General features: G+C 34.3%; 1 protein-coding gene across 50 annotated transcripts in view; it reads left to right on the top strand.

Moving 5' to 3' along the window:
• Nucleotides 1-20,753, top strand: part of Rims2 (regulating synaptic membrane exocytosis 2) — a 385,455-nt gene that overhangs the window by 219,552 nt on the left and 145,150 nt on the right. For 31 of the 50 annotated variants that reach the window (XM_090339238.1, XM_090339190.1, XM_090339201.1 and 28 more), the window contains 6 exons: nt 1,730-1,901; nt 6,128-6,281; nt 7,678-7,746; nt 8,290-8,446; nt 9,229-9,342; nt 18,804-18,869. In XM_090339238.1, the coding sequence (XP_090195364.1) occupies nt 1,730-1,901; nt 6,128-6,281; nt 7,678-7,746; nt 8,290-8,446; nt 9,229-9,342; nt 18,804-18,869 (732 nt within the window). The remainder of the gene's footprint in view (nt 1-1,729; nt 1,902-6,127; nt 6,282-7,677; nt 7,747-8,289; nt 8,447-9,228; nt 9,343-18,803; nt 18,870-20,753) is intronic. The other 19 variants (XM_090339204.1, XM_090339197.1, XM_090339227.1 and 16 more) reach the window with 1 other exon arrangement.

A 20,753-nucleotide genomic window follows, 5' to 3' on the forward strand; every position in this document is an offset into this window, starting at 1 on the left:
TAGTGGTTAAAGTGCTTGCTTAGCATGCATGAAGACCCGGGTTCGATTCCTTGGTACCACATACATAGAAAAAAGCCGGAAGTGGTGCTGAGGCTCAAGTGGTAGAGCTCTAGCCTTGAGAAAGTCCAAGGACATTGCTCAGGCCCTGAGCTCAAGCCCAGGACTGGCAAAAAAAAAAAAAGAACCATATTTTTTATTACAAACTTTAGAGTCATGAACTGTGATGTGGTATTAAAAAGTAGTACTAGCCAGGTGCTGGTGGCTACTCAGAAGGCTGAGATCTGAGAAGTGCAGTTCAAAGCCAACTTGGGCAGGAAAGTCCATGAGACTTCTCCCCTTTTAACCAATAGAAAACCAGAAGTGGTATTGTGGCTCAGAGTGGTACAGCACATAGTATTTATGGTCTACAATGTCTCCATTTATGAAGATATTGTCTTACTTTATGCTATGAACTTTGTTTTGTAATTCATCACCTAAAGCCATAAAGAATTGAGTCTGTGGCTAAAGTTTATAATCCTACCTATTCAGGAGACTGACATATGAGAAATAAGGTTCAAAGCCAGCCTTGGCCTGAAGCTGTGAACAGGAGGCATATTTCACATAGTTAGAGCACCGTTGTGAGAGAAAAACACCAAGCAAGAACATGTGGCTTATAATTCAAACTCCAGGCCCAGAGCAGTGGCTCACTCAGGAGGCTGAGATCTGAGGATCGAGGTTCAAAACCAACCTGGGCACAAAAAGACCTGAGACTCTTATCTCCAGTTAACCTCTAGAAAATGGGAAGTAGAGCTTGGCTCAGGGACAATGCCCAGGCCGAGTTCAAGCCCCATGACCCCCACGAAAAAAAAAGAATTCAAACCCCAGTACCACTACTAACTAATAAATAAATAATAGAAAATTGCTAAGCTTAGAATCAACTTTAAGCATTATTTGTATTGATTCTATATTTTCTGCCCTTATTTAAATAGAAAAATTAGGGTAGGAGAAATATACTGTCAAAATCTAATCACTCAATATGAAGCATATAAAAACCAAAGGACCACTCAAAGGGAAGTAATGGCACCAATCACCCTTTCCTCTGCTAGCTCTATCCCTAGCTTCTAAGACAGTGCTCTTGAACTTCGGTTATAATTTTCAGGTTGGAAATTACTCTGCACAGCTACCATCTTTAGCGTGTTCACACACTTTCAGACTATAATTTCCTCATTTACTTAGTTCATAGAAAACTCCTCAGAGTTGAGTGCCATGGTATCATCTGAATTACAATTAAATAGGACAAAAGAAATGACATCGTAATTAGCATCAGCCTTAGTTTTTATCTGATACATTTTTTGAAGTGAAAATTGTATAACAAATCCCTCAAAATATGGTAACGTGCCTGGTATCCACAGTTATTGAAAACCTTTTGTTGTATTATTTTATAAGGTGAAGTTATCCTGAAGAAAATTGTTCTCCATCATCTTAGATTGACTGTTGGAGAAAAATATGTATGAAGTGCAAGGGAAAAAAGATATTCATAATTAAAGCTGTCAGAAGCCTTGACTTTGGTTGCAGTTGTCACACTCGGATTACCACAGCGCCATGCTTCATATGAAACTTCTGAGCTAGATCTCCCATCTATGAGGATGATGACATGACAAATTTGGCTTCTGTGAAATGTTAAGTTTAACGAATAATAGGACAAAACTTTAAATATTATATCAGTGTGCTTATTGTTTTTTTTCAAAAGTGATAAAAACAAGAGACGAACAAAAACAGTAAAGAAAACATTGGAACCCAAATGGAACCAGACATTCATTTATTCTCCAGTCCACCGGAGAGAATTTCGGGAACGAATGCTGGAAATTACCCTTTGGGATCAAGCTCGAGTTCGAGAGGAAGAAAGTGAATTTTTAGGAGAGGTATCTCGAATTATTTATCATTTTTATTTTTGGTGATGCTGGGGTTTGTGAATTTTGCTTGCCAAGCATTTGCTTTACCACTTGAGCTATCTTCTAGCCCTCTTTTGTATGGTTATTTTCCAGATAGGGTCTCATTTTATGCCTAGGTTGATCTGGATTGAAATCTTCCTCTTAGTACTTCCCTTTGTTGTGACAAACACATGTCACTAAGCCCAAACACTGGGTTATTTCAAAGCACAGTGGGATGATAGGCAGCCTTAATCATTCCCAGCCATTGATTGCGATGGAGTCTCATGAACTTTTAGAGCCAAGCTAGCTTAAATTGCTGTCCCCTAAAGATTATATAGTCTTAAGCCATCACATCTGTCAAGATTCATTTTCAAATTTGCCTATTCTTAGCTTTTTGAATACTTTTGTTTAAATTACCAAGTAAAATTTATATATAGATATATTCTGCATATATATATATATATCTGAAAAAAGGAATTTTACAGAACAAATTTGGTTAATGCTTTAAGATGCAGCTGCTTTAAAGAGAAAACAGTGGTTTAAAATACTTTCTAAAAAAAAGCAGGGGTGATGGTAATACTATATACCTTAGCTGGCTACTAGGTAAGCTATGCGAGGAAGATAACTTTAACCCAAGAGTTTAAGACCAGGCTGGAAAACACTGTTTTTTGGTGACATTGTCTCAAAATTTAAAATAAAATAACTGAATTAAAATGGCATATTTAGGGGCTGGGAGTTTGGCCTAGTGGTAGAGTGCCTGCCTAGCATGCATGAAGACCCAGGTTCAACTCCTCAGTACCACATACATAGAAAAAAGCTGGAAGTGATGCTAAGGCTCAAGTGGTAGAGCTCTAGCCTTGAGAAAGTCCAAGGACAGCGCTCAGGCCCTGAGCTCAAACCCAGGAGTGGCAAAAAAAAAATTGGCATTTTTATTTTATTGTCAGGATGATGAATAAAAGGGTTACAGTTACTTTCATCAGGTAGTAGATACATTACTTCTTGAACATTGTTACCCCTTCCCATGTTTTTCTTCCACTTTTTCCACCCCACACTGCCTCCCAAATTGTAAAGATCATTTCCAACATATTGTTTTGTGAATATTGCTGTTCCATTGGTTCACCCTTTTTCTTTTTTCTCATTGTCTTATTTTTTCCCCTTCCCTTCCCTGATTCAAATAAACAATTAAATGTATATGCAACACACCAGGTACCAGAGTCAGATACAGCAACAACAGGGGATAACCAATAAGGGGAAAGAAGAACAAAAGTGTAAAGGAATAACTTCACTTAGTACATTAAAAATAACAACCACAAAGATAAACCATTCATTTCCAAATCCTGGAGTTCAATTTGCTTAGTGCTACCCTATACGGCCATAGGCACATAGTTTTTGAGCTATCGTGATCCTATGCTAGGAAAATCGTAGACATATTTTAATTATTACAAATGCGGGAAACCACGGAGCCTCACTTAATACAATTTTTCTAAGTCTTTCCATTTCATTACTAATGGAGAAATGCCATTCTTTCTAATGGCAACATAGAATTCCATTGTGTACCACATCTTGATCTATTCAGCTACTGAAGGGCATCTGGGTTGTTTCCATATTTTAGCTATGGTAAATAATGAAATGAACATGATTGTGCCAATAGTCTGTCCTGGTTTATGGACATTTGGGTAAGTGCCCAGGAGTGGAATTGCTGGATCAAAGGGGAGCTCTGTGTTTTATCTTTTGAGAAACAGCCATACTGCTTTTCCTGAGTAGTTGAACAAGTTACACTTTCACCAATACTGTAGGGAGCCTTCCTTTCTGGCCACATCCCCACCATCATCTGTTGTTATTAGATTTTGTGATAATGACCATTCTAACTGGAGTGAGGTGGAATCTCAAAATTGTTTTGATTTGCATTTCTCTTATAGCCAGAGTTGTTAAGCATTTCTTCGCGTGTCTATTGGCCATTCTTAATTTCCTCTTCAGAGAAGTCTCTCTTTGTCTTTAGCCCACCTTTTAATGGGATGATTATTATTTTTTTTTTACAGATTTGTGTTTTAGAGAATAAAGTTTTGAGCTATAGGTATATTTTAGATATGAGGCCCTCGTCTGTTGTTTGGCTGGTGAAGATCTTCTCCCACTCTGTGGACTTTCTATCTTGCTAGCTATGTCCTTTGGCATACAGAAGCTTTGAAATTTAATGTGATCCCATTTGTACAACTTTGATTTGATTTGTTGTGTTTCTGGGTGTTTTTAAAGAAAGTTCTAGCCTGTGCCAAGGGGCCCTAGCATATCTTCTATTCCTTCCTGTAAAAATTTCAGGGTACCTACTTTTATCTCAAGGTCTTTGATATACTTGGAATTGATTGTGATGAAGGGTGACATATAAAGATCCAACTTAAGTTTTTCACAGATGTTTAACCAATTCTGCCAGCACCAGTTGTTGAAGAGACTTTCTTCCATACTATTTTTTTGCTTCCTCATTGGAAATTAGGTGGCCCATAGGTCTGTGGGTTGATTTCTGTGTCTTCAGTTCTATTCCATTGGTCCTCAGACCTGTTCTTGTGCCAGTACTAAGCCATTTTTCTTACTATAACTCTGTAATAGAGTTTAAAGTTTGGTATTGATATTCTTCCTGTGCTATTCTAACTGTTAAGGATGGTTTTTGCTACTTGGGGTCTTTTATTTCTGGATTGCTTCCTCTATTTCATTAAAAAATGGTGTTGGGATATTGAAAGTATTTGGCATTTTCACGATGATAATCCTCCCAATCCAGGAGCATGAGAGGTTTTTCAACTTCCTTAATTCGGCTTAGTTTTTGTTATTGTTGTTGTTGTTGTTTGGTTGGAGGGCTTAAACTATGGGCCTGGGCCCTGTCCCTGAGCTCTTCAGCTCAAGGCTAGTGCTCTGCCACTTGAGACACAGCAGGAGTTCCAATTTTCTGGTGGTTTATTGGAGATAAGACTTTCAGAGACTTTTGTGCCTGGACTGGCTTTGAACCACCATCCTCAGATCTCAGCATCCTGAGTAGCTAGGATTACAGGTGTGAGCCACTGGCACCAGCTTAGTTTTTTTTAAAAGCTTATATTTATTATAGTGTAGCTCAATGTATTTGGGCATGAGGGTGCTTACCTGGAATCTTAATGTACAGTCAGGAGATTGTACTTTTAGATCAGCCATGGGATACAGAATAAGACCCTGTCTAGAAACTTTCTGCAAAAAAGAAAAGTAAGAAATGGAAGGAAGAAGGGAGGAAGGAGGAAAGGGCATGTTGGAGAGAGGAGGGAAGAAGAAAGGAAGGAAAGAAAGAAGGAAGGAAGGAAGGAAAGAAAGAAGTTATGGTAGAGTGAACACAGAGTTTTAAATGTGGATTAATAAAGGCAGATTGATTCATTTTGCCTCTTTTACTTAAAAGCTGGCATGACCTTTGACCAAGTGCTTTTAACCCTTTATGTTCTTGGAATCTTTAAGACAAGTATTTTTTGTGATAATTAGCATAAATAACATGCATGGTTTCTACTATATAGTAGGTACTTGTAATTCATTTTTTGCCTCACCATTTATAAGTTCTTATAAAGGCTAAATTGGTAACTAAAATGAAAGTGCATCTTAAATTTAGAAAATGATATACAACTATTGAGCATTAGTGTATTTTCATAAAAATTTTCTTTTTCATAAGTTAATTTAATAACCTCTAGTGTTGAGTGGATGACCATCTACTAAACAAGTGTCTTAAGTATTTTAAACTATTAAATGATTAGGCATGGGGAGGGAGCTTTTCCCTATAATCAAAACGCTGAGATCTGAGCATCTTGCTTCTGCGCCAGTATTGGCAGAACAGTTCTTGAAAATCTTATCTCCAGGTAACTACCCTTCTTCCCCCTGACTCCCCAGAAAAGGCAGAAATGAAGCTCAAATAGTAGAATGACAGCCTTGTTTGAAAAAGCTAAATGAGAATACAAGGCCCCGAGGACCCAGTACTAGCATATGTGTGTGCATGCACATGTGTACACACACACATACTTCTTTAACTTTAAGAAGTAAAAAACACCCAATTATCTCCTTGTTACTGTCAAAGCATATTGATACTTTTCCAGTATCTCAATAACTTTGCTTTTGATCTGACAGCATTTATTTTTATTACAATTATTACTATGAAAGTTCTGAGTCCTTTTAGGAGAATGTCTTCATTATTGCTATACCATCATTTGTCTCTTGGGTTGTAGATTTTAATTGAATTAGAAACAGCATTATTAGATGACGAGCCACATTGGTACAAACTTCAGACCCATGACGTCTCTTCATTGCCACTGCCCCACCCTTCCCCATACCTGCCACGGAGACAACTCCACGGAGAGAGCCCCACAAGGAGGTTGCAAAGTAAGTTTCACCAAAATGTATCATATTTCTATTGATTTTTCCCTACATCATTCGTGCTCATATGACAGCAGTTGGAGATACCCTTATGGATTTTAACAAGTATCTGCCAGCATCCTCACAGTATTATTGAAGCTTTCAATTGATAGACTAACATATGGTTTTACCTATAGCATTCACTTATAACATAGGGGATAGATAGCTAATATAGTAATATTTCTGCTGAGACTATTGTGAATGTGAGTTAAACCTTTTAAAATATTTAGGACCCAGGTTCAAAGCTAGTTTGGACAGGAAAGTTTGTGAGATTTTTTTTTTCTCCAGTTAATCACCAGAAAACTAGATGTGAAGCTGTGGCTCAAAGTGGTATAGCACTAGCTTTGAGCAAAAAGCAAAAAGAGCTCAGGGACAGTACCCAGGACCCTGATTCAAGCCTCATAGTGGAAAGAAAAAAGATACATTAATGATCTTGAACATATATCACTTATTTCTTAAAATTTATCTGGATTTGGTAGACAACTAGTTATTTTAAATAATTATTTCATACTACATTAAATAATTATTTCATACTACATTTATTTTTTGAATTGGTCAGGAGGTTGAACTCAGGGCCTGGGTGCTGTCCCCGAGCTTTTTGCTCAAGGTTAGCTCTCTATATCACTTAGAGCCACAATCCCACTTCTGGTTTTCTGGTGGTCAATTGGCGATAGGAGTCTCTTCTACTTTTTTGCCTGAGCTAGCTTTGAACTGTGAGACTCAAATCTTAGCCTTCTGAGTTGCTAGGATCACGGGCATGAGCCACCAGCACCTGGCTTCGTACTTACTATTATGTCAGACTTTCAACCACTTGGGAACTTCAGAATAATTCTTTTATAAATTGTTAGTGCCTTATTATCTGTATCTTCATACCAATAAATGCTGAGTTCATAATAATTTTCCTTCTTTTATCTTGTCCTTTAGTATTTCATTCAGAATTCTTCCATTTACTTTTTAGGTTGTTGACATTATTTTCTTTTTTAAAAAATTATTATTTTAAGGTGGGCTCTAGCAGCTCATGCCTGTAATCTTAGCTACTCAGGAGGCTGAGATCTGAGGATCAACGTTCAAAGCCAACCAAAGCTGAAAAGTTCCCGTGAGACTCATATCCAGTTAACCACTCAAAAACTGTGGTTCAGGTGGTATTGCCTTGAACTCAAAAAGGCTCAGGGACTGCAACCAGGCCCTGAGCTTAGCCCTGCAATTGACAAAAGTATATGTCTTTTATTTTTATTATTAAGGTGTTGTCCAGAGGAGTTGCCATTTTATAAGTAAGTAATGGGTACATTTCTTCTTTTGGACAATGTCACCTCTTTTGTTTTCTTAAATAACTTCCTTATTATTATTGTTATTTGCTTCATAGGATCGAAAAGAATAAGTGATAGTGAAGTCTCTGACTATGATTGTGATGATGGAATTGGGGTAGTTTCAGGTAAGATTTTCATGATTCTTATTACAATACTTTATAATACTTCATAGTATTTTAAGATAAGAGCTCATACTTGGATCATGCTGAACCACAGTTCTACTATTTATGCTTCTCACTTGATGGGGATGACAGGCATATGCCATCATACACAGTTTCTTCCCTTGAGGTATAGACTTGTGAACTTGTTGCCTAGAGCTCTAGCATTGAGAAAGGCCAAGGACAGTGCTCAGGCCCTAAGCTCAAGCCCAGGACTGGCAAAAAAAGTATTCTTTTTTAAGATTGCTAATATTTTTAATTGTAATTAAATAGAAGGGTTACAGTTATATTCATCAGATAGGCGCATTACTTCATACACATTGATACCCCTTCTCATGTTTTTGTCCCCATTTTCCTTCCCTCACTCCCTCCCCTTATCTTGTCCTTCTTAATAGGTTACTTTATTATATTTTACACTTAATATTTTCAAAGACTCATCAATATTTAGTTTTGGTAGGAAAACAAATATTTGGTATAAACAATTTTGCTTATTAATTTTTTTGCCTTTAGATTATCGACACAATGGTAGAGATCTTCAAAGCTCAACATTATCAGTGCCAGAACAAGTAATGTCATCAAACCATTGCTCACCAGCAGGGTCTCCTCATCGAGTAGATGTTATAGGAAGGACTAGATCATGGTCACCCAGTGTCCCTCCCCCACAAAGGTAATAGAGAAAATATATTTTATTTGTAGCATGGAAATGCAGCAAAAGAACAACAAAAACATCAAAACAAAAACCAGACTCATTCATCCTATTATTGGATACATGTTCAGAGGAAAAAAAATGATATATGACAGTTATCTGCAATGCTTAATGTGGTATTATTCAATATGTTACAATAAACAGTAGCTGAAATATGAAATCAACCAAAGTGTCCATCATTAGATAAATGGAAATTTAGTCTATTTTTATCTAAAAATGAAGAAAACTGTTATGTGTGAAAAAATTGGTAAGCTTACTAAATTGTTGGTAGAATGAAATAAATCAGACACTTTATGACAATTACTATATGATCTTATGACATATAGAATATAAAACATTTTATCTCATAGAAACCAGAATTAAATGGTGATAACTTTAGGCTGAAGTATAGTAAGGATAGGAAAATGTAGGTCAAAAAGAGGAAATTGAATAGATAGGAAAAATAGTTCAAAAATACATATAAATACTTAATATATTAAATATATTTGATATAATAGAAACATATATTTATATATAATTAATATGCAAAAATTACAAATATATTTATGCTAGCTTGTGTATATATGCAACAAGATTCTAAACTAGCAATAATTTATACTTTTAGATACAGGTATATGTCGTTATAAATGTACTAGATATAGCTATGACTCTGTTTTCATATTTATATTTATAAGCTTATTTCTTGCTATATTTTATGCTAATGGTTTATTAGCATATATAATGGATCCTGTATTTTTTTATAGGAATGTGGAACAGGGTCTTCGAGGGACACGCACTACCACAGGACATTACAATACAATTAGCCGAATGGATAGACATCGTGTCATAGATGAACATTATTCTCCAGATAGAGAAAGGTAAATATTATTAAGTATTATTAGGTTTTATTTATGATCACTTACATTTGGGAAGTAGCTATCTTAAAATGCTTTCATTAAGCCCTTTAATTTATTTTCTAAACCCATGTTCCTTCTTTACCATGTCTGTATTCTTCTTAAAAGTTCCGCAATGTCAAATACAATAAAACAAGCAATTTTTGTTGTTGTCTCATCCCTGTCCTTGAGCTTAGAATATGGGCATTGTCCCTGAGCCTTTGTGCTCAAGGCTACCACTTTACCACTTGAACCACAGCTCCACTTCCACATTTTTGGTACTTGATTACTTTCTTGCCTGGCCTGACTTCTAACCATGATCCTCAGAGCTCAGTCTTCTAAGTAGCTAGGATAAACATGAGCCACCATCATCAGGCACACAAGAAAATTATTTTGGAAAGAATAAAATAAAAGCAAGCCAAGCATAGTGATGCTTATCTTTAATCCAAGCCCTCTGGAAGCTTAAATAAGAGGATCAGCTGAATGAGATAGCAAATTCTACTTTCTAACCATAGCAAGGTCCTATGTGTTTTTAAAAAAACAAAAAATTCATTTAGCAATTTTAGCCCTTTTAAAAAATTAATGAATTTGCACAGAAATTTTGATAATCATAATGAAAGCAAGAATTTTATTATTTTTACATTATAATAATGTATCATATATGATATCTTTCCATGAGATAATAAATTTTTGAGATCCTTATATACATCAGAGAAATCAATGTGACTTTTCACAAAATCTGGTTTGTCTAGGAAGTACTTCGTCATAATTCATGAAGCAGTTTTTCCTCATGACTTTGTAATCATCTTAAAGAGTCATGTTTGTTGGTGTATTTGGAAAAATTCTCTGAGTTTGCTCCATTAATATGATAAACATGGAACTAATATTATATTACGTTAATTACTACCAGCTTTAAAAATGATTCTATTTTATGCTTTGAAAAATTACTGTGAATATTATTCTAAAACTCACAAATGAATTTAAGATGAAGAAAGAAATCTCAACATACTACTTAGAAAATGTAATAAAATAGAGAGGGAACTCACATATCTTCAGGAATGTATCCTAAACCAGTTTTAGAAGAACAGACAGAGATTTTAAAGTAAAGTAGAATAAGAAATTACTGTAAATATGCCTGAGATAATTTTCTCTGAATCTAGATTTATATTCAAATAATACTTATAATTACAGTGTGGCTTAATACACTTCTCCAAATGAAGATAGAGGATATTTTGGTCCTCATTACTGGTCCTCATAAGTTTTATTTTTGTATGTAGAACTTAAGAAGAAATCATTCCTAAATTTACAGTATTAGACTAGGAAGGAAAGTTTATTGTATTAGTGTGGAATGAAGCTTCACTTCTAAGTAGCGATCTGTGCCTGCCTTTAGTGGTAATTATAGATGTATTACTTGGAGAAAGTAATTCTTATCAAATGCAATAATAATGAAAGAATGATTATTGTCTTTGCATGATTAAAAACTGGATGCACTGCCAGGCACCGGTGATTCGTATCCATAATCCTAGCTATTCAGCAGACTGAGATTTGAGGATAGTGATTAAAGCCAGCATGAACAGGAAAGTCTGAGCCTCTTATTTTCAATAAACTGCACAGAAAAGACTGGAAATGAAACTGTGGCTGAAGTGGTAGAGTGCTAGCTTTCTGCAAAAGTAGTTCAGGGAAATTACCCAGGCCCAGGTTTCAAGCCCTGGGACCAACAACAAAAAAAAATCAGACAAATAAATGAAGGAAGGAAGGAAGGAAGGAAGAAAGGAGGGAAGAAAGGAAGGAGTTATATTAGCTGTATTAATAGTTATTTGGGTTGTTATTTTGGTTCCTAATAGAATTTTCAATACATTTATTTGTAAAGCAAGTCAACATTTGATGTTTTTAGAAGATTTATTAATAGAAGTGATAAAAGAAGAAAATCTGAAATCGCTATAAATTTTCTTTAATTTTGTGTAAAGTGACCTTTCATTAAAACTTGACTCTATTTTTACAAGTAAATATTGTCTAAATCCTTGGTTTAGGGTTAACAAGCATAGGACTATTTGCCTAGTCATATTTGCATTTCAAGCCTAGACAATAAATCCTTAGTATTATATAGTAATATAAAAAAATCTATGTCCATTCGGCATGATGACTCATGCCTGTAATCCTAGCTACTCAGGAAAGTAAGATCTGAGGATCATGATTCAAAGCTAGCCCAGGCACCAAAGTCTCCATTTAACCACTAGAAAACCGAAAGTGGAGCTGTGGCTTAAGGGGTACGGCAGTATTCTTATGCTGAAGAGCTCAGCGACAGTACACAGGCCCAGAGTTCAAGTCCCATGACTGACAAAAAAAAAATTATGTCTGTAATTGACATTTTATTCCATTTTTCTTATTCTATTTTATAATTTATCTTTTAGCAAAATGTTGATGTACTTCTTTAGATATTTCAGAAAAATAATACAGTTAAATGTAACTTGTAGTTACTATTAGTTAAAAGGTGCCTCAAATCCTTTTCTGAAGTAAGTAAAATAGATGCATTCAATTTGAAATAAAAAAGCATTTCAATATTTTAGATTAGCTAAAGAATCATGATTAACATGAAAGATCTGGTCAAAAAGTATAATACCTATTCTTACAAATATACTGTCACATTAAACAGTGATTCCTTAATTTTTGATACGCTAATATTCTCAATGAATTGTAGTCAAATAGTGTGTGTAAAAATATTGTAGTTTTAATGTGTTGGTTTGAAGGTGATCATACTAAAGAATTCTTGTGAATAACATTTTATAGGTTTGTGATGGTTAATCTTCATTGCCGGCTTATTTAGACAGAAAAATATCTTGGAGATCTGTAAAGCACATTTCTGGATGTTTCTGACAGTCTAGCCCAAAAAATTACATAAGTGAGAAAGACCTGCTTGAAATGTGTGTAACATCATTCAGTAAGCTATTGGCTGATAGAATAGAATGGGAAAGGAGGAAGAAAACAGTTAGGTATAGACTTTCTCTCTCCTGGCTCTCAGGAAATATACTATTTTGCTCTGCCATGGAATGAACCTCTGAGCCAAAAGAAATCCTTTTTCCCTCTTTTATGCCAGGTGTTCCATTGCTGTGACAGAAATCTCACTAATAAAGCAGTCTACTATACTGTTGATTTTAATGGCTATGAGAAAATTTTCCTTGCAAAGCTAATTTAAAGATGCATTGGCCTTTCTTGTCATACAGGATGTATGTGAAAGATTTAAATATTAGGTTATTGAATATATTATTTTTTTATAGAATTTGGATCTTGTTCCTGAATGTCTTCGGGAATATCAATCTCTTTAAGATTTAATTTCCTTATCTATAAAATTATATTAAAACCAAGTTTAGAGGGATATTTAACAAACAATACCTCTAGTCACATTTTTTAAAATGCTTATCAGGTAGCCAAATGCCAAATATTGTAGAACCTACCCTTAATTATTTCACTAAGCTTTGCACTGTATATACTCAAACAATGTGTTTTAACCTTAATGTTTTAAAAGGATTTTCTGATTTATAAACAGTTTATAGTTCATTCTTAATTAAACATAAATAAGCTAGGTACTGGTGTCTCATTCTTGTAATCCAAACTATTCTCAAAAATCTTGTTTACTACTACAACTAGGAGCATAATTTTCCTGGGACAAGATGATGGGTCTTTAGTATTATCTGTATGAGTGATTTACTATTAGAGTGTACACTGTACCACATAATATTTTATAACATATCCTGCAGTATGCATTTTAATGTTCAACACTCTTATTTCCATGAAGTTTATTGGATGCTTTTATTTCCTTGGTGAATACATGTAGCATTAGGATTTTAAGGAAAAAAAACATTATAAGAAGAAAATAAACTTATGAACTTTCCCCCAGTTCAATTAAGTAGCTATATTCTAAGAGTAGTATAAGAGGAATATGTCTTAAAGTATGGAACTCTGGAATATCTCACGCACACATCATTTCTGTATTCTGCATTAGGAAGCTATCATAAAGTGTGACACATACTCATAAATATTTAATCAAAACAAGTCTATTTGGTCCTTTTGATTAAGAGCTATGAGAGAACTAGGTCTCAGAAAGTTTAAAATTGTGGGTAAAATACATGGGAACAATAGGATTCCATTTAGAAAGACCTGATCTTATATGTAACACTTCATGGACACAGTTTAAGATGAATTATACTAAGAATATTTTTGCAACTGTGAAACAAAACATGAAACATTAAAGACAGAACATAAGTTGACATTAATTTAGTGTCATTTGAAACAGCTTTGAATAATTATGGATTTAGTAAAGATACAATATATAACTTCCTTTTGCAGTGTTTCTAGTGATTCCTAGGAAGAACTATTTAAGCAAATTTAATATAGTAGATAGATAATTCATTACAATGGTAAATGTGAATAACCCATGTTGTTTTAAAGATTATATTGCTTAAAAGCAAAGTGTACATAGAAATTGGGTTAGTAATTGGGTTTACAATTCTTTGAAAAATAATATTTTATTATGATTCTTAGAATTTGTAACTTATTTAATGTTGTTTGTTTGTTTTTGTATGTGTGCTATACAAACTCTGGGCTTGGGCACTGTCTCTGAGTTTTTTGTTCAAGTCCGGCATTCTTACCACCTGAGTTACAGCTCCACTTGTAGCCTTTTGGTTTTTAATTGGAGGTAAGAGTCTTATAGACTTTCCTGTCCAGGCTGGCTTTGAGCTGTGACCTTCAGGTCTCAATCTCCATAGATTTTTAAGATATATCAAGCATGTACCACTAATGCCTGACTTTCTTTTTATTGTTAAAAATTTAGTACACTAACAAGTTTTCTATTTTTTTTACAGTTAATTCCTGTACTTTTCACATTTTTCAAAAACATTTCACACAAAAGACATTTTAGCAAATATATTAGTTTTAATGTTATAATTATTGCATATTCAAGACCTAATTCATATTTATTGACGAGTACTTCAGTGAAAATGTACAAAATGTACACTTATACCAAATAAAAGTAGCAGGAGCCTTGAATACATCTATGGAATTTATTTGGATTTTAAAGGACTTAATTAGAACATAGTGTCAAATTTTGTATAATGTTGATACATGTGTTGTCACAGTTTCCAATAGAAAGCAAAGATATGGGCAAAAAAGATTAAACACTAACATGACTAGTGATAGAAAATACAACAAATCAATTATTTTGAACTATATCTTTGGCAACATTAAGTTATTAAGTCTTTAAGGAAAAAACTAGAAACTGGAGATGACATTGTATCATGAAATTATGTATTTTCAGAAGCCTTGATATTTATATTTTTGTTATTCTTAAGTATTTCTTGAAGATAATATATTCCCTTTTGAAACAATCTCAACATTGCAATTGTTGAGAATTATTTTTACTGTTTATAAAGTTATAATTGGGGAGTGTAGGGGCACTTCCTTAATTTTTTAAAAAATACTAAATAGTCCTATAATGTTCTGTCTATAATGGGTTTTTTTTGGTGATGACGTGAATTTTTGCTTTCATTGGAAAGAAGATTTATGATGGCAGTGGTAAAATTTTGGTTTATGTGTAGTTCAATAAAAATATAACATTGAGCAGTTTTAAAAACCCATCATGCGGCCTGGATCATAGTCTAGGTGGTAGAGTGCTTGCCTAGCATGACGAACTCTTGGGTTTAATTCCTTGGTACCACATACACCAGAAAAAGCCAGAAGTGGTGCTGTGGCTCAAGTGGTATAGTGCTAGTCTTGAGCAAAAAGTGTCCTAAGACAGTGCCAGACCCTGAGTTCAAGCCCCAGGACTGGCAAACACACGCGCGCGCACACACACACACATGCACATTCATACTTCATGATCTAGCCAGACACATTATCATGTATTGGCTAATGACAGAATATAAAAGACCCGGAGGCTGTAATCTATTATCTGTTATTTTGTTACATTTATTTTAATATACTTGGAACTGATTAGGAAGAAAATTACTTGTTTGTAATTAGAAAGAAAAACTTCAAAGAGAAGACAAACTTGAAACACGGAGTAAAGATTTCAAAGACAAAGAAATGGAGGAAGGGGGATGATGGGAATTTATAGAGTGATGAGCACAACCAAATGTTGGAAACCACCTGATATATTTAGAAAGTTATTAGTTAGGCCTGATGATGGTGGCTCATGCCCATGATCCTAGCTACTCTGGAGGCTGAGATATGAGGATCACAGTTCAAAGCCAGCCTAATACAAAAGTCTGTGAGACTGTTATCTCTAATTAACCACCAGAAAACCAGAAGTGGCACTGTGGCTAAACGTGGTAGAGAGCTAACCTTGAGCTCTGGGAGTCCAGGTCTAGAGTTCAAGCCCCACGACCAACCATGTCAAAGGTATTGCCATGAGGATGAGAAGTGTAGAAGATGAAGACTGAAAATAAGTTAAAACTGTTAAGAAGTTTTTTGATATTGGGACCCATTGAAAGATTTCAACACAAATACCTATGTAATCAGAAAACATAATTTTTAACAGATACACACACACACACACACACACACACACACACACACACACACACACACGCTTTTGTAGCTGGGTATGAAGGAAGGGAAACTCAAGAGAGGATTATATAAATTAATCTGTTAAGTTTGCTTTATGGTTGTTGCAGGAGAAAAGGAAAAGAAGGAAGAAAGAAATCTGAGTGCTTTCTAGATATCAGAGCCAGCAGTTTATAAATCAGTTTTATATTGAAAGTAAGGAAATGGAGGAGTTAAATTCGGCAGCTTTATATAGCCTTACGAGCTTCCAAAGGGGGATCAATGAATTATATTTGAATTAAAAATGACTTTAGGGATCATGTGAGTCTATGTTCAGAGTAGGTAACTGAGTGGGTACTATATATGGTAGGTAATTATGAAGCCACATGTGTGGAGATCTAGACTTCTCACTCCCCTTGTAGCCAATCATTCTGATTTTACTAAAATTTTATATATTAATGGCACTTAAAATTTTGTTTTAAAACAAAAGATTTTGGGCCAGGAGTTTGGCCTAGTGGTGGACTGCTTGGCTAGCATGAACGAAGACCTAGGTTGGATTCCTGGGTACCACATACATAGAAAAGCCAGAGGTGGTGCTGTGGCTCAAATGGTGGAACTCTAGCCTTGAGAAAGCCCAAGGACAGTGCTCAGGCCCTGAGTTCAAGCCCAGAACTGGCAAAAAAATGTTTCTTCTCAAAAGAAGTAGAATGAGAAGAAAAAGAAGGAAATAGAGAGGAAGAGGGGAAGGACAAGGAAGAAGAAAGAGGTGAAGGAGACAGACTTTGAAAAATACTGTTTCACTTCCTTTATTTCACAAAGGCAGCACCATATGTACACAGAGACAAAAATGTCTTATAAGAAATAAATGTTTTCCTCAAGTATCTACATGATGCTCAAATGTGTGGAAATCTCAAGAAGCCAATTTAATATGCTATGTATCATCCCTACCCCAAATAAAACTAAAAAAAAGCAACAGTTTATATTATAAAGTGAATAGTATTCTGACGGAATGCTTTATAGGTTAAGTGATGAGTTTTAGAAAATTATCACTGCCTGTAGAGAATGTTTATAAACACAGAAGTAAATACTTCAGTATTTGGTATGCAAGTATACATAAATGTATTAACTGAAATACAGTAATTGCAGGGGAGAAATCAAACAGGTAATTCCTAAGAAAGCCAAAAGTCATAGATGGACAAAATAAACACCAGAAAACAGGTACTTGAGAAAAGTGGATAGAGTCAAGGGGATTAGATGAATGAAGAGAAATTGGCAGAATGTAGTGGAAAATTCTATGTATAACCTACACAATTAAGAAAGGTAGGGAAGTGGTGACGGGATGGATGGGAGAGAATGTTGACAGGGATAACACCTTATCAAGATACATTGTATTCATTAACTTCTTTGTTGAATAGTGACACCTTTGCACAGCTACTAAAAATAATAAAATTACTGTTTAAAATAAAAAGAAATAGAATTAAGTCTGTAGTATCAGAGAAAGGGTCTCAACTATTATATACAAATGTTAAGAGTTTTGTGTTTCAAATTTTGAAGTTCTTAATTGAAACCAAATCCTGCTATGGCTTACTGAACAATCACTTAAGAGTCTCAGTTTACATCTGGAAATACTAGAACCTGCCTCAGAAAATGTTAGAAATAAATTAGATAATTTAGGCAAAACTTGTAATTGAGTACTTAATATATAGTAAACTGTTAAATGCGAGGTTTAATATCTAAAGAGAACACTGTTTCAGAAAGCAAGAAAAGGAAATATTAGGAAATAGAGGTTTGAAAATCAAAGCCTAAAACCATAGATATAATTAAGAGGGACGAAAGGATGTTTTAGGATTTCATAGGAAGTAATTAGTTATCTTTAAGGTTAGCTTTAAGAGAATGATACAGTCAGAGGTCTATTTCACTCAGTAATACTTGGGAGGAGTGAGGAAGTTATGACAAAATTGTAGTTATGTCTTTTGAAATCTTTTATCCTGAAGTGTGATTGATCAGTGCCTTGAAAATGGATTCATGATTGTTAAAGGACTTAATCACTGACAAAAGAAGGGAAAGCATAAGATAATAATGTTTGGTGAGTAAGTAGAGATATTCTAGTCCAGAAGAGAATGGCATTTACTCTATATTGAGAGGTGGACTTGTGGTTCAAGGTTTTCTTGAATTGTTTTATGAAACATTGATCATTAGCCATGATTGTTTTGGCTTTAAAAGTTTTATGAAAGTAGAAAGTTTGAATTGGTTCCACAAAATGGGGAGAATGAACTTTTGATAGATGAAAGGTGAATGTATTTTTGGATTGCTTGTGGTAATCCTGAGGTATGGATGTGACAGAGCTCAAAGCATGCAATAAACATAAAACAAGCATGGTAAATGGAAAATCGGATAGCAAACAGTATACTTAATAAACAAAATCACCAAATGAAGTAATTTATGTAGTTCTTTATTAATTAGAGCATTAATCTTAATTATTCAGTAGGAAATAATTACTTAATTTTGCTAACTATTAGATATTGCCTCTGAACTTTCTGATTGTTTTTCTCTTTTCACTTTTCTTCCTCAAAAAATAGGGAAGTGTGTCTATAATACTTTCTAAATGGTCCTAATGTTAACTTGAATCAATAATTGATAATATTTTTATTTTAAAATGTGATTTTGAGTATCTAAATATGAAAACTTGCTACATTTTATTTTAGACTACTCAGAATACTGTTAACCTTTAGCATACATATACTGCAGTAGACATTGGGAGTAGGGATAAGCTTTCTAGTACCAACTTTCATTTGCTTTGCTTACTATCTGTTTACCTTTTTGAATCTCTCTTTTAAAACTAAACTATACTTTTTCACTTTTCTTCTTTCTAAGTCTCATTGATATTCTTGTTTCTGCCATGCTTGCAGTCATTTTCTTACTCTACCTCGCTCCAGACACAGTCAGACCATTGCGCATCATCACAGAGCTGGAAGGTATATTTTTCTTACAATTGAGTGTTTGTAGAATTGCATGTTCCTGTCTATTGTTTTATAATCCACTTTTGCTTCTGTTTTTATTTACATATACATGTATATATATGTTCAGTAATGAAACATAGAAATATACTTATAAAGCAAAACATATATACGCTAATTGTGATAGAATGTCAGAAATATGGCTTTTCTTTGATCAACTAAGCTCATCTTTTTCATTACCTTAGAACACCTTTTTTTTTTCACTAGGAATTACTACTCTCAAGGATGAAACAATAGTATGTGTTGTAAATTAATCGCAGTTCTTTTCCCACGTTCCTCAGGAGATTGCATAATTACTTAGCACTGACTTACCAGCCTGCTTCTTTCCTTCTCAGGAGTTTATCTTTGAAGTGCTTACGTTGTGGTTAACATGTCACAGGTGGACATGGTTTATTCAAGAATATAAAGTCTTGGGTCTGTGGAGATGATTGGTTCTCTGAGAAGCTTTTGTGCATTTCTACCCTACTGCTATTCTTATATCCAATGCGGAGTCATTTTTTGTTTGTTTGTTTTTAGTGATTTACAGGTTAATAATTAGTACACTCTAATACTTTAAAGGAAACATGATTTATATTGAAGAGAATTATCAGTTATTTGCTACTTAACAAAGGAAAGGCAAGAAAATGACAAAGAGGGAGGGGAAAATGGTCGCTGACATTTATGAATTCTCCAGGCTCTTGGTACCTTCAGAGATTTGAGGGAATTCATTAGCAGCATTTAAAGACTGAGGTAGACAAGAGGATAGTAGTGATAATGCATTCATGGGTTAACTGTGCAGAGATTAGAAATTCTGTACTTTGTCATCCTGACTGTTTCCAAGTGAGTTTTAGTTATGTGTGACCTTCTCTATGTCTAGTAAATTAGACCAGTTAATAATAAAGAATTTAATCCGGGCATGGTGACTCAGACCTAAAATCCTAGATACTCAGGAGGTTGATATCTGAGAATTAAGGTTCAGAGCCAACCCAGGGAACAAAAGGACCTGAGACTCTTATCTCCAACTAACCTCTAGAAAACAGGAAGTGGGGCTTGGCTCAAGGGTAGAGTGGTAGCCTTGAGCTGAAGAGCTCAAGCCCCATGACCCAGAAAAATTAATAATAAAGAATTTAGAAAAATAATATACATCAATGGGAAATTTCCGAAGATTTGTATTCGTATGGCCAAAGATGGAAGGAAATAGAAATAACATTTAACAGCTAATTCTTAATGGTTAAATTTTTGTGATCTGTCAGTAAACAGGTAATGATTATTGCTAAAATTTTCTTTTATATTGATCTTTCTTATTTTCTTTCTATTTTGTTTTTGTTTTATCTTTAGGTTGTAGTTGTATAGTGCATTCTTTGTTTTAGTTGCAATGATTATGCATTCACCCTCTACAAATATAAAAACATAGTAATACGTATGTGTCCTGATACTTGGCCATGGTTTTTCTTAAGGTGGGGTTAGTGCATGAATAAAACCATACTGACTTTGGGCATATTCTGTTTAGTCTGGCATTTCTTCATTTCATTTTAAGTAAAAATCATGTGCAACATTTTCTAATTTATACTTTATGTTTTTTAGTCTAGTTGTTAATGATTACTTGCTTTATGTGATTTACTTTTTCAATTCACTAATGTAGATAAACTGAAATTTTGATCTGCTCCATATTGGTTATCATTTTCAAATGCTTATCCAAATTCTCAACCCCAGCCTAACTCTTCTATGCATGAATGACATGCATGAATTATCTTTTTGCACCACAATTTGGATTGTAGTAAGGAAATCAAATCAATATTAGTATTAAAATATAACACAGGAAAAAATTGTTTTAGAAACCAAATTGTCAAATGCCTATCTGTA

The sequence above is a fragment of the Megascapheus bottae genome, chromosome 9 (assembly GCF_031878675.1).
Source record: "Megascapheus bottae isolate mThoBot1 chromosome 9, mThoBot2.hap1, whole genome shotgun sequence".
NCBI classification, from domain to species: Eukaryota; Metazoa; Chordata; class Mammalia; order Rodentia; family Geomyidae; genus Megascapheus; species Megascapheus bottae.